The sequence below is a fragment of the Zingiber officinale genome, chromosome 8B (assembly GCF_018446385.1).
Source record: "Zingiber officinale cultivar Zhangliang chromosome 8B, Zo_v1.1, whole genome shotgun sequence".
In the NCBI taxonomy this organism is placed as follows: domain Eukaryota; kingdom Viridiplantae; phylum Streptophyta; class Magnoliopsida; order Zingiberales; family Zingiberaceae; genus Zingiber; species Zingiber officinale.
The window spans coordinates 57,951,004-57,965,893 of NC_056001.1; the positions used below are offsets into that span (position 1 = coordinate 57,951,004).

The 14,890-nt window shown below is 35.8% G+C and overlaps 1 protein-coding gene across 2 annotated transcripts; it reads right to left on the bottom strand.

The window, feature by feature from the left end:
* Nucleotides 1-7,903: 7,903 nt before the first annotated feature.
* Nucleotides 7,904-14,705, bottom strand: LOC122015330 (probable methyltransferase PMT26). Of its 2 annotated transcripts, none has more exons than XM_042572163.1 (9): nucleotides 14,540-14,705; nucleotides 12,739-13,814; nucleotides 12,508-12,657; nucleotides 11,716-11,986; nucleotides 11,530-11,640; nucleotides 10,959-11,133; nucleotides 10,583-10,855; nucleotides 9,795-9,989; nucleotides 7,904-8,330 (listed from the first exon to the last, which is right to left on the bottom strand). In XM_042572163.1, exons 2-9 carry the CDS (start codon nucleotides 13,771-13,773, stop codon nucleotides 8,132-8,134), a joined length of 2,409 nt encoding a protein of 802 aa, XP_042428097.1. In that variant the 5' UTR covers nucleotides 13,774-13,814; nucleotides 14,540-14,705; the 3' UTR covers nucleotides 7,904-8,131. The 2 variants fall into 2 exon arrangements, with proteins under 2 accessions (XP_042428097.1, XP_042428098.1); XM_042572164.1 differs by lacking the exon at nucleotides 14,540-14,705 and adding an exon at nucleotides 14,278-14,397.
* Nucleotides 14,706-14,890: the final 185 nt, after the last annotated feature.

A 14,890-nucleotide genomic window follows, 5' to 3' on the forward strand; every position in this document is an offset into this window, starting at 1 on the left:
CCCTTCCCAAAATATGCAATCTAGTGATAAAATTTTTCCGCCATATTCTATGATTAGATGACTCGTAACATGCTATAAACTCTGCTGCCATGGTAGAAGAAGCTATCAGTGCTTGTTGGCACTTCCAAGAAATAGCTCCACTGGCCAATAGAAAAACATAGCCTGAAGTGGATCTCAATTCTCATGCTATCTTGGCATCTTGCAAAATTAGAATCAAAATATCTCATGATCTCAAGAGTATCTGACCTCTTATATGTGAGCATGTAATCAGTTGTTCTCTTTAAATATCTCATTACCCTCTTTGCTGCTTTCCAATGATCCATTCCTGGGTTGCTTAAATATCTGCTCAATACTCCAACAATGTACACAATATCCGAGCACATACAAACTTGAGTATACATAAGACTTCCTACAGCTGAAGCATAGGGAATCTTTTGCATTTCTTGAGTCTCAAGGTTTCCTTTAGGGCATTGTTTAAGACTAAACTTGTCTTCTTTAGCGACCGGGGTATTACCTGATTTGCAATCTTGCATGCCAAATCTTTTAAGCACCTTATCGATATAGTTCTTTTGTGATAATCCAAGAATACCTTGAGAACGATCTCGATGTATTTGGATTCCTAATACAAAAGATGCGTTACCAAGATATTTTATTTTAAAATATCTAGATAGAAATTTCTTGGTATCGTTTAACATACCTACATCGTTTGTGGCAAGCAAAATATCATCAACATATAGAACCAAGAAGATATGTTTACTCCCACTGAACTTATGATACACACAACCATCTACCAAATTCACCTCAAAACCAAATGAGATTATTATTTGATGAAATTTATGGTACCATTGACGAGATGCTTGTTTTAACCTATAGATAGACTTCTTAAGTTTGTAAACCATACTCTTTGGATCTCCCGATATAAAGTATTCTGGTTGCACCATATAGATTGGTTCATCAATGTCTCCATTGAGAAAAGTTGTCTTGACATCCATCTAATGGAGTTCCATATCGAAGTGCGCAACAAGTGTCATGATTGTCTTTAAAGAGTCCTTTGTTGAAAATGGAGAAAAGATCTCCTTAAAGTCAATCCCATATTTTTTAGTATAGACTTTAGCTATAAGACGTGATTTATACCTTTCCACATTACCGTTTGAATCTCATTTGGTTTTAAAAATTCGCTTACAACCAATGAGTTTCACGCCTTCTGGTAATAGGACAAGTTTCTAAACTTTATTGTCTTGCATTGACTTATACTCCTCATTCACTGCCTCAATCTACTTTTGAGAATTTGAATCTTGCATGGCTTGATGAAAGTTGATCGAATCATCCTCTGTCATACCATCATTTTCCTCATGTTCTTGAAGGTGTACTATGTAATCATACGAAATAACACTCCTCCTTTCTCTAGTGGACCTTCGTAAAGGCACTTGTTCTACATACAATGATTCTTGAGGTTGTTGAGTTTGTTCTTCTATGAGTGATTAACAATGTCTTGTTGTTCTTGTATTGCATCTTGATCACTGACAGGAATAAAATCCTGATCATTATCAAAAGCAATTATAGGAATATAAACCATTTCCTCTTGAAGAGTAGTGAAAATACATTCCTCCTCAAAGACAAGATCTGTTACTTTATTCTCCCCAAAAAAAAAAAAAACTTAATATCCTTAAAGAATGTTGTGGTTCTCGTCTTAAATATGGTCTTTACTTTGGGATCATAAAACTTATAGCCCCGTGATCGCTCAGAATATCCAATAAAGTAGCTACTTATAGTTCTGGAGTCCAATTTCTTTTCATATGACCTATACGGTCTAGCTTCAGCTGGACATCCCCAAATATGAAAATATTTGAGACTTGGCTTTCGCCTTTTCCAAAGCTCAAAAGGTGTTTTTGTTGGTTAGTCCTAAGAAAATCGTACCGGTTCCACTGTACAAAATTTTTTGTACAAGTGTCGAACATTTCCTTAAATAACCTATTGTGTTCTTTAGAAGTTAAATTAGGAATCGCAGACGGAACTTAACATCATTGATTCCAAATTTAACTTATCTGTTCTTAATGGTTTAGATTTGAAACACAAGCGGAACTTAACACTATTGATTCAAATCTACCTAAGTTATTAATTCCATAAATATTAATTTCCAAAATCGGCTTCCAGGACTGCATGGCGAGGCACATGGCCTTCTTGGATATAGGAGCAACCACCACCGCCTAGGCAAAGCCTTTTAAGGAAAGATAATATTTATTTCCTTAAATAACTCTAGGTTAACCAAAAAGAACAATCGAATCACAAATTCGAAAAAATAAAATAAAAGAAACACAACTTCGAAACAAATCCGAAAACTCTAGAATCATATGCCTCTTGTGTTTGGTATTTCCAAAAATAACTTATACAAAGAAAACTAGTATGATGCGGAAAACAATTACTAGTTATACCTTTCTTTGTAAGCAAAAATAACCTCTTGATCTTCTACCGTATTCCTCTTCTAACCTCGGACGTTGTATGGACAACGATCTTCCGAGATGAGAACCACCAAGCACCTTCTTCTTCCTTCTAGGTTTCGGCCACCAAGAGCTCCTCCAAAGATGAAGAGGTTCGGCCACCACCAAGCTCCAAGGGATGCTAGAAATATCGCCTCCTTTTCTCTCCTTCTTCTCCAAGCAAGATCCGGCCACCACAAGGACTCCAAGGATGAGATGAGGTTCGGCCACAAGATGGAGAAGAGAGAAAGAGGAGGGGCCGGCCACACCCAAGGAGAAAAAGAGAGGAGAAAAATAATAGAGTTGTTCGCCATGAAGGCACCTCTATCCCTTCTTTTATAATCCTTGGTCTTGGCAAATAAGGAAATTTAATTAAAAACTTCCTTAATTCTTTTGCCATGAAAAGGAAAAAATTTATTTAATTAAAAACAATTTTCCTTTTCATTATTAATGAAAAGGAAATTTTATAAATTAAAATCTTTCTTTTAAATATGTGGATAATTTCCAAAAAAGAAAGTTATCTCTAAAAATTAACATCTTTTTTCAATCTATCAAATCTTTTCTTAATCTTTTATAGAAACTAATAAAAGAGAATATTTAATTTTTAAACTATCTTTTAAATTATGAACATGGTAAAAAAAGGAAAGTTTTCTCAAAATTAAAATCTCCTTTCAATCTACAAATAAGGAAAGATTTTAAATCTTTTCTTAATCTTTTGTAGAAATCTATAAAAAGAAAGATTTAAATTTTAAACTCTCTTTTAAAACCATGATATCCACATAAGAAATAATTTTAATAAAAATTTCTTTTAATTTTCTAGTGGCCGGCCACCTAAGCTTGGGACCCAAGCTTTGGCCGGCCACCAACTTGGCTCATCCACTTGGTCTTGGCCGACCCTAGCTTGGGTTCCAAGCTAGCTTGGCCGGCCCCATTAGGATGGGTAAGAAGGTGGGTATGCGGGGGGGTATAAATCTCTATATACAAGAGGCTACAATAGGGACCGAGATGAGGAATTGATTTTGGTCTCCCGATGAAAATAAGCTTCCCGTGTTCGCCCCGAACACACAACTTAATTCCATCAATAATAATTCATTCCACTAAAGAACTATTATTGAACTACCGCACCAATCCCAAATTACATTTTGGGTTCCTTATTATTATGAGTGTGCTAGTCTCCATGTGTTTAAGATGTCGAATGTCCACTAATTAAGTGAGTTACTGACAACTCATTTAATTAATATCTTAGTCCAAGAGTAGTACCACTCAACTTTATCGTCATGTCGGACTAAGTCCACCTGCAGGATTTAACATGACAATCCTTATGAGCTCCTCTTGGGGACATTATCAACCTAGATCACTAGGACACATTTTCCTTCTATAATCAACAACACACACTATAAGTGATATCATTTCCCAACTTATCGGGATTATTGATTTATCGAACTAAATCTCACCCATTGATAAATTAAAGAAATAAATATCAAATATATGTGCTTGTTATTATATTGGGATTAAGAGCACACACTTCCATAATAACTGAGGTCTTTGTTCCTTTATAAAGTCAGTATAAAAAGAAACAACCTCTAATGGTTCTACTCAATACACTCTAAGTGTACTAGTGTAATTATATAGTTAAGATAAACTAATACCTAATTACACAATGACCTTCCAATGGTTTGTTCATTTCTATCTTGGTCGTGAGCTACTGTTTATAATTTATAAAGAACCGATAACACGATCTTCTGTGTGTGACACCACAGACTATGTTATCTACAATATAAATTAATTGAACATCTACATTTGGTATATACAAATGTAGATACTTGACCAATGTGATTCTTATAAATGTTTATACAAAAGCTAGGCTTTTAGTATACACTTCAATAGTTTTAGTAGCCACTTTAGTGGGTACTCGATTTAGAATGTAAGCAACTGTCTTTAATGCTTGTCCCCAGAGTGACATTGGTAAGGTTGAATGGCTAACCATACTCCTTATCATATCCTTAAGAGCTCGATTACATTGTTCAGCTACACCATTCATGCTTGGTGAGCCTAACATGGTGTACTATGGGATGTTTCCACACTCTTCTAGGTATTGAGCAAAATGTCCTGGACATTGCTCACCTGAACCGTCATATCTACTGTAGTATTCACCACCATGATCAGATTTGACTTTCTTAATTCTTTTGTTGAGCTGATTTTCGATTTCAACCTTAAATGATTTTAAAACATCCAAAGTTTGAGCCTTCTCATAAATAAGAAACAGGTATGCATATCGAGAATAATCATCAATGAATGATACAAAATATTTCTTATCATTCCAAGAAGGTGTTGGAAATGATCCACAAACATCTGTATGTATCAATTCTAATACTTCTGTAGCTCTATGTGCACCCTCTTTCTTTCTTTTGGTCTGTTTTCCCTTAATGCATTCAACACAAACATTTAGGTCTATAAAATCAATAGGGTGTAAAATTTCATCTAATACAAGTCGTTCAACTCTATTTCTAGATATGTGTCCTAAACGTTTGTATCATAAGGCACCTGAGTTTTCATTATTAAATTTATGCTTAGTATCATGTGATTCCACATTCAGGATTTCAATATAAGAAGCATTTATATCAAGCATATATATATTATCATAAATTATAAGTGAACCGGTTCCAACAATAGTAGAATTAATAGATAAACTAAACGGATCGTTTCTAAACGAACAGCAATAACCTAATTTATCCAAATAAGAAACAGAAACCAAATTCCATCTAAATGACGGTGCAACAAAAGTATCTATTAAATATAAATAATAATCAGTGTTTAACAACAATCTAAAATACTCTATTGCTTCCACCTCAACCGACTTGTCATCACCCATATAAATGCATCTTTCAGTATCACTTGGCTTTCGACAACTCAGGTAACCTTGCATTGAAACACTGATGTTAGTAGTGACACCGGAGTCTAACCAACAAGTGCTTCTATGTACTGAAGCTAAATTTACTTCAGAACAAACCAAATTTAAAAATGTACCATTTTTCGCACACCAAGCATGGTACTTAGGACATTCTTTCTTGACATGATTAAGCTTGTTATAAAAGAAACAACTTTTCTTATCAGGATCCTACTTTTGTTTCTTCACATAAGGACCTTTAGTAGCCTCATTCTTTCTTTTCTTGCCCTTATCTTTAGGGGTGCTTGCCAAATAGATACTTTCAGCCTTATTTTGCTTCAACCTCTCTTCCTCTTGAACACAGTAAGAAATGAGTTCATTAAGAGTCTATTTCTCCTTTTGACAATTATAATTGATCTGGAACTGATTGAACTGGTTCAGAAGAGAAATAAACACTAAATGTGCAAGCATATTATCTGACAATTCAAGATTAAGTGCCTTCAACTTTGATGCAAGGTGGGGCATTTCCATGATATATTCCCGAACATTTCCCTTGCCTTTATACTTCATGGAAATCAAGCTCTTTAGAATTGTGCTTGTTTCCGCCTTATCACTTTTGGCAAAGCGCTTTTCAATCTCATCAAGATATTCCTTAGCTTTGGTGACACTATTAGACATCGCGCCCCTAAAAGCTTAAGGTATGTCGCACTTGATGATCATAAGACATGCGGTTAGAGCAATCCCACTTCTTATATTTAGCCCTCTGTTCAAAGGAACTAGTGTCTGTAGGAACAGTGGGTTGCTCTGTCCTAAGCGTAAGATCTAAATCCATGCAGCCAAGAATAATAAGAATGTTCTCCTTCCAATCCTTAAAATTTGTACCATTAAGGATCGGTACTAAACTTAAGTTAGCAGAAATAGTAGCAATATTTACTGAACACAAGAATTATAACATAAATAACATACTCATTTGGAATTAATTAAAATAAATGGTAAATCTCATCTAAAGATACCAAGTGCAACAACAATATCAAGTCTTTGGACAGTAATATCATTTGCAAATGATATTCTTGTTGTAATAATCAAACACTAACAATAATGCTTGACAAATAATTAACCTATCTTTGGATCGATTTATTATATGCATAAAACATAACAAATAAAACTTGATAATTGCTACGTATTATTATCACAAGTAAATGTATAATTTGTTAAGTATAAATCTTCTTTTAGGTCAATTAATACTCACATAAATATACACATTTATACTTTATTTAATACTTCAATAATATTTTAATATTTTAAATAAAATTAAATTTAAATAATAGATATTAATAGAACCTATACAACTCATTAATCATATGGATAAAAGAATTTATTTACTTAATTAAATTATTTTATAATAGTGATTTAATTGACAAACAAGAAAACGTGGCCCTCACATAAGACGTTGCCTTGGCCTTCACGCCACACATAGTTAGGGTTCAAATCATAAATATCTGGATAATAATTTGAATGTCCTACCGTGGCACCATGGCCCTGGGGACGAGTGGCTTTGATACAAATTCATAGTATAATAGGTTGATAAATTTTAATATAAATCTTATGTATTCTATTTAATTCTTAAAAAATTATAAATTGGGTAGATAAAATTACGGAAGTGTATCATAATCTATAGTTTATTTTGGTTAGTATCTTCAATTTGTAGAATTTCTTTAGTATCCGAAGAGTTGGTCGATGATGAAAATAAAACAAAAGCATTATCTATAAATTGGAACTATACTCCTTATTTATAGAACATAAGTTCACATATTTCTAATTTAACCCCTCAATAAATTAGAAATTACACATAATATCCACATTAATTTTAAAAACATTGGCCAACAGTTTGCTTGTGAAACCGGACCAGCACTTTATTTTATAAAAAAGTTAAACCAGTCAAAAGAAAATTGACAGCCAATTTTCAGCAAGTGGGTAGATGAACCTCGCACTGTGCTGGTACCTTCGCGGTTGTATTATACTGCCTAGTGAGGTAAGCTTCATATGCCTCTACCACAGGCCTTAGGGCCTCTACGGGCTTAGCTAAGTTGATAAGTGGCAAATTGATTGTCATCTGGCAGGGAATAAATCCTTGCAACTTATGTAAAACTCATTTCATTTGCCACTAGCATTTTCAGTCATCATAATTTACCTCCTCCGTATTAGTCCTGTGACACACTGACGGAGGGGGATGAACATATTCACCTTTTATCATGCCACGGGCCTTAGGTTCTCCATGAGTTCCTTGTACTCTTCTCGTTCCAATGGCATTTTCGTTGCTCACTTTAGATGTCATGAACTTCTCATGGAAGATCTTTAGATGTTTCTCTCGTGGACTTAGGTGCCACGAACACTCAAAATATTAACATGAACTAGTCGAAGCTAACAAATGTGGACCGACCGAAGTATATGCTTTCATATCAACTTAAGACACTGCGCAAGGTAGACTGGTAGAGATCCAACAACATAAGAGTATCCTTCACCTAAAGCTAGCAAAGAATATATCGAAAATAAAAACAATTAGATTCACACAAAATTGATTTAAGATTTTCTTTCTCTCTCACACAAATGAATTAGTAACTTACAATGCAGTCCGAGCTTCTCGAACATAAAACGAAGACATCATAATATAGACTCAAATACACATCTATACCAGCATTAGCAAGAAACTTTTGCACTCGCTATGCTACCAGAGAAGGTAACTAAACCTCGCTCACTTGCTTGTCATTTAATTTGGCCTCCACATCGTCTTTTGTGCGCATAACAAGCCTTCATTGTCCTTGGAATATGTCAGCCGGATCTCCCAGTGAAGAGACTTGAGAATGCTTTCTATTTCACTGATGATATTTACATGATCTCTCACAATCAAGTTTCCTTGCGGTCTCAAAATCCGGTCTACCTCGACAATTACTGGCAGTAATTGACACCTGAAACACAAAATCAAAGGCATCAACGGAAGTAATAGGGGAGTTATTGTGGTCGGAATAGCAAATGGAAAACTCAAATTCAAGTACTTAACAAATCCGTAATTGATGCAAGGAACAATGTATTTCTCCAAGAACATACGTGTTAGATAATATATATGATTTTTAGTAAAGGTTGTACATTGTTAGCTAATTGACCAAAAGTAATAGGTTGCATAATCATTGTTGTCGTGGTCATCAAGCCATGTTAGTGCCAACTATTTTGGTTTAGCTACATAAATATTATCCACCTATTGATCTCTATACAAGGATAAGTCACCTCTAATAATCCAAATTAATTAAATTAAAATATTAATGTTTTCTTTGGTCTCCATTTTCCTACCTATACAATCTACTGGTCATCTTTGAGCATATTTACTATGACCCATATACATAATTAGGCCAAAACTTAGTCATTGCTATTTAGAACTTCCAGTACACTAATTGAGTTTTCCACCAATAGTAAATATCAGCAAGATGGTAATCTTACTATCTAAAACTTCTGCCTCTTCGATTTTCTATCTATCGTATCTCTAAGGGTGTAAAAAAGGGCAGCCCGTGCACGAAGCTCCCGCCATGCGGGGTCTCGGGGAAGGATCCATTGTACGCAGTTTTACCTTGCTTTTTTGCAAAAGGCTGTTTCCAGGATTCGAACCCATGACCTTTTGGTCACATGGCAATAACTTTACCGTTGGCAACAACTTTACCGTTTCCAGTATCTCTAAGGGTGTGTTTCCTACAAAGGAAAGAATAAACTGGGAAGGAAAAAAGGTTACAGAAAAATTTCTCCAGCGTTGGTATGAGAGAGATCCTTTGTGAGGGTGCCAGATCAGCTCCAGCACTAATTACAGGGGTTGAGGCCGCTCTAACATCACTAGCTGATATTGACACAACAAAAGAAATCACTAATAAGAGCAACACTAACAAGGTAGATGCCTAATCCATCGCCACAAACCATCTTCTGTAGATTGAACATGGTGTGTCTAGAATGCAGAAATCATTGACTACCTTGGTTGATGTGATATTTATTTACTTGATTGACATATATCATGACAAAGGATTGGAAGCAATTTAATCCAGGTATCCAGCTCTTACGATTGTAAGCAATTTAAAGCCATAGATGTGGTAGTAACTGAGGCATCCCAATTGTGATGAGCGATCCAAAGTGGTCAAAGCTGAACAAACACCAAGAAGTTCATGAAGAGTTGACCATCTTTAACCTAGTACTTTACCAGGTTCTATTTACCTCCCTTCATCTGGCAGCTAAATAATATTCAATTAACGCTCAGAAATTTCAAATTCTAATGGCATCAAACTTTTGTTGACCTTGTGAACCAAACAATTGCATTTAGTGTTAAAACATCTCTCAAGCATCCCCGAAAGACAAGTGATAGATAGATCATAGAAGTCTAAGAGGCATTTACTGACCTCTGCTTGGTTTTTGAGAATAAATGGTCCGCATGAAGAAGATCATACGATCTTGGATAGGTGCTGAAAGATTCACACCAATCGTGATACATGCCGAATAGACCCCGTTCATAAATGATAGGAAGCGTATCTGGTGAATCAATTGAGACAACATTCATCACCCAAACTTTCATATCTCTCAAAGCTGCAGCAAATCTGAAAATAAAAACAAAAATAAGCATGCTGATGCTTTATGATATTAAAAGAACGGGTAAATATTAGGAATTTTCAATAACTAAACAAAAAGGAGATATTTTACAATATATAGTCAGTGCAACAAGTAATAGAAAAGAAAAGAAGAAATAGTCTCAAAACTGTGAAGAGCCAGATGAAAATTAACAATCAAAAGGTTAATTAATAAAAGCATTTCGTCGAGAAGGAAGATCCAACATCTAGCATCCAATGATATGAATAACCAAGTCAACATGGAAGCCATGCAGAACAACCACTAAGATGTAATTACGACTGTTAGAGGACTATAGCCTATGTCAAAATATAGATGGGATCATGATTCAATCTTGCTTGTCATGCAACTGCATTGCAGAAGAAACTTCATATTTAATGGAACTAAGAAATATTTAAGAGAAGCTTAGAGATCTTAGCACAAACAAACTATGCAAACTTTGTAATTCTTGTATGCATCTCGCATCAAGAAGCTACAATTACTTTTTTTTGGAAATAGAAAGTTGTAGCGGAAAAAGAAAATCTATATCAGAGCTAAACTGGATTGGACATTAGTATCAACTTACCCTCCATATACAGATCTCATGTCCATGACATTTCTCACAGTAGACCAATTAATTCCCATTCCACTGACATATGATTTCCTAACGACATGTTTCCAATGCTCATAATCTGATGTAAAGTCTGCAGGTGCAGGTTTTCCATAAACCCCAAGTTGAGAATTATTTAGCCAGTAAGGTACCTTCTCCACCCTTAGGGGCCACTGCTCTGGCCACTTCTTCCCTCTGCTAGTTAAATCTACAGGCAACTTGTGCATGCACGCTTGGAGTGTGATATTCCTGTATGCTAAAAGATGTCAATTGACTGAAAATGCACATAATTTTGATAAAAAGAACATGCCAACTGGTGTCCCCTGTCCATCTAACAAAGCAAAGAGCATACCAAGCCGCATCTGGATCATCAGATGCTTGGCAGAGTGGAGGATTATCTTTGGTTCTTTGCTCATAGCATTTGTTATCAGAAGGCTTTCTATAGATAGCTAAACCAACTTGGTTGAGCGTATCACTTGTCTTCTTAACCATCTCCCAGCACATGGATTTTGTCAATGCAGTCATGGCTGTCAATATTTAAAAAAAAAAGGATTTGTACCATTTAAGCTTATTCAGTTTGTAATACATCAAGAGGAAGAATAGCTGTTTGGTTATCTTCATATATGGCAGCATCTTGTAGGGCAATTAAAGTAACTTTTAATATAAAAGAATGGAATCACAAGAGAAGTTCATACTTTGATATTTGGACAAGATTCCTCATGACAAGATTGAAAATAATTTCCCTCAAAACAAGAAACCAAGTTTATATTTATGCCAAGATAAAAAAAAATGCATATAGTTCTTGTTGATTGATTTTTTAGACATTCATTTACCTGTTAAAGAGCCATGAACATTGTGTCCAAGTTATTTGTTAAAACAATATTATCCTTCCAATTAAATTTATTTTAACTAAAATTTTGCACCTTGCCATATCCCAACATTTTCTTGATCTGTTCGGTAAACTGGAGTTGCAGACCAGACAAAGTAACCACCAGGGCGCAGCAACCGGTTCAACTCCAACAAGAGCATGCCACCTATAGTCACCAATATATTAACAATCCAACCCCATAAATCAAAGTAAAAAAATTCATATTGAATAGATGCAGTACCTTCAATATGCCAAGGAACTCTACACCGGGCACAATGAATAACATCAAAGACCTTACTAGGAAAAGACAGTCTTTTAGTACCCATCACTGCGGATATGGCTGGGATGCCCCTCTCTAGAGCAAACTGGACTTGAGCCTCATGCTCATCTTTGGGTGCAAATGACATAGTAAGCACATCTCTATCAAAGAGATAGCCACCAAAGCTAGCCACTCCACAACCAACATCCAGAACCACACGGCTGCGTTGCCCCCATGCTATATCAGGCAAAGACTGCATTTATTCTCAAAAAGGAAGTATCTTTCAGTGTTTCTAGAGTGTTTCCAACAAGAATCTTTTTAGATTTTGTAATAAAACTAATGGCCATCACAAATTATTCTGTCCTATCAGAATCTAGATATCAGGATGTGGAAAAGAAAACAACAAAGGTCTCCAAGTTTTCACATTGAGTTCTTTCAACCTCTGAAATTACTTCAGGATTTTTATGATCAACAAATTTGATAAAATAAGAAATAAACATGAATTAACTACAGTAATCTACAAGGAATAAGTTAAGCCAGATACAAACTTAGAAATTCTCCATATAAGCATACAGATTGGTAGGTCATTGCAGAAATAAAAAAACAAGAGAAGTTATCAACAGCCATGACTATCAATGAAATATTGCTATTGGTTGGACAGTATGTGACAAACCACAAGGGATATCACCCAGTTAAGAAATAGGCTTCACTATTGTACCATATTAAAGAACCAACACGAATTCAAGAAATTGAATTACCCAAAATATTTATTACCTCTTGAATGAAATCAATATAATGAAGTGCACCATGTATAAATTGCGTTCCACCTCCTGGAAATTCAGTATATTCTCCAGAAACTTTCACCCAATTTTGGTGTCCTTTCACTTCTGCAAGTTTGGTATGAGGGACATTGTTGTACCATATCTACAGAAAGGCACTAATATTACTACAGAAGAAATTTAATGCAGAGGGAAAAAAGGCAAAATGACAATGGCCAAAAAATACCTTTTGCCTACTCATTGGCCACCTAATTGGTGGTCTATATCCATTAGGCAGCGGAACAAGGCAGGTCGGGGGCTCCTCAGGGCAATGTCGTTCCCTGTGTTCATAATGTCCAGTTAAATGAAGCATCTTAATAGCTGCTTCATTGTCAAGACAAGGAATATAGTCTATTCCTGCAGTAACTTGACAAAGCTTCCAACTAGAATCTAAAGTTTCTTCTTTGGAGGAAGAACCCTCTTGCATCTCCTTCTCGTTCTTTGATTCTGCAGCTTGTGTAGACCATGTAGCACCCTGGGTATTGGTTTCATTTAAAAGTTCTGATTGAACCCCGGATGGAAAGTCCTCATTGCCACCAGTGGCCTTTAGTTGATCCGCCTCGTTCCCATCAAACTCTTGTGTATTTTTTCCTCCTTGGTCCAATTTTTCCTCTACTGTACTATCTTTTTCATCTTCAGTTTTGCCATCATCTGATATCTCATCTTGATTTGATTTCTTCTCTTCAGTAATTTTTTCATCATTTTCAGCTTCCTTTGATTCTTCCTCTGTTTTCTTGTCTTTAGGATTGACCTTTTCACCTGTTTTAGTATCCTGATCCAAACCTACAGCCTCCTTGTTTGTTTCTCTGGTTTCCTCTTCATTAATGTCATTAAAGGACTCAGTTTGAGAACCATCACCTGACTCCTCTTTATTGTCTTCTTTATCCTTTGGAGAACTCTCAACTCCTACTTTGTTTATCAGTGTCTCAGATGTTTTCTCTGCAAAGGAGTTGGCTTCATTTTGAACATTATTGTCACTGTCATCACCACTTGACTCTTCTCCTGAATGACTTTTAAAAGAGGTAGGATCAGACCTGGAAACTTTTCCATTAGTGTCAGATTGTGTACCAGATATAGCTGTAGGGACAACTATTGAGGATGTCATCATCCACACTGCTACTAAGCCGAGGGAGCCGAGGGCGACAAATACGACAATTGTAGTCGTCGAGCAATATGAGGATGTCCTTCTGCTATCCATCCTTGAGCTTGCCACAAATGGCATGTTTGTGTAAATAGATTTATTCAAGCATTGACGTGATAGTCCTGAGTAATTATCAAACAATACGAACAAACAAGGTATCTCTTCAGCACATAACAAGACAATAAACTTTTTAAGCCATAAATATTGCACATGCGTGGAAGACAACAAAAATAAACGACATTAAAAAGGAACATGTGTAATTTAAGCTAAACAAAAAAGAAAAAAAGACATTTTTTTAGCAGATTAATTATAAATCAAGAACAAAGACTGAAACGAAAACTAGCAACAAGAGGAGTATTCCTTTCTGAACATAAACTAATCTCTAACACCAAATGAGGAATCGAAACATATTAAACTAATCAAAAAAATATCATTAAACAATGGAGTCGCAATCAAGAAGCCGCAATGTCTAAAATCATAGACTCAGATCTCAGAATTTTGTACTTCATCGGCCTAATATGACTAGAAACTGAAACACGGTAATAGCAGTATTTCCAACCATCAAAAGGAAAATCCTTTAGCTACCTTTGATTACAAAGGAAGCAAGTCGTTAAGATTTAGTTTGTAGATCTACACCAATCAGTAGTTCATACTAGAAGAGTGAAATGGCATTCTCAAATACACATTCTTGCCATTCGAATCAACAAAACTATGCTCCGCGCAAGATCTGAAGAAAACAGACATTGATGAAATAAAATGAAGCTCGAAGAAGCATCCAAAACTCGTCTAAATTCTAACATAAAGATTGCAAAAACGAAAAAAAAAATCTTTTCTTTTGGAGACAAACCTATAAAGTAATGGCAGCACCACTAGGTCCGCGATCTACAGCAAGCGAAGCAGGGAATCGGAACAGTACGCCTCTACGGCCGACGACGTCCGGCGATCTGATTCGCGTTGAGATTGAAACCAGAAGCAAGCGCCGAGCGAAGTGAAGCGAGGAGCCGCGGCGGAAGATTAAATAGAGATCCGACTCGTGTTCCGACTTAAGCTACCTCTTAAGTTACGGCAGGGAAACGGAAGGCAATGGATTGCGCAGGCCGGGGACGCGACTATCGTCGTGTCTTAGGTCGTGATTCGTCATCCGTAATTCCCTGCGGATCTGAAGAACGGCCGACAAATGTTTTATAAATAGTATACC

Excerpts from the sequence above, each read along its gene's own strand:
- LOC122015330 (XM_042572163.1), bottom strand. The coding sequence starts at position 13,773 with ATGCCATTTGTGGCAAGCTCAAGGATGGATAGCAGAAGGACATCCTCA. Across the intron at positions 12,658-12,738 it reads GGCCAATGAGTAGGCAAAAG|ATATGGTACAACAATGTCCC; the intron begins GTATTTTTTGGC and ends GCCTTTCTGTAG. Across the intron at positions 11,641-11,715 it reads AGTTCCTTGGCATATTGAAG|GTGGCATGCTCTTGTTGGAG; the intron begins GTACTGCATCTA and ends TGGTGACTATAG.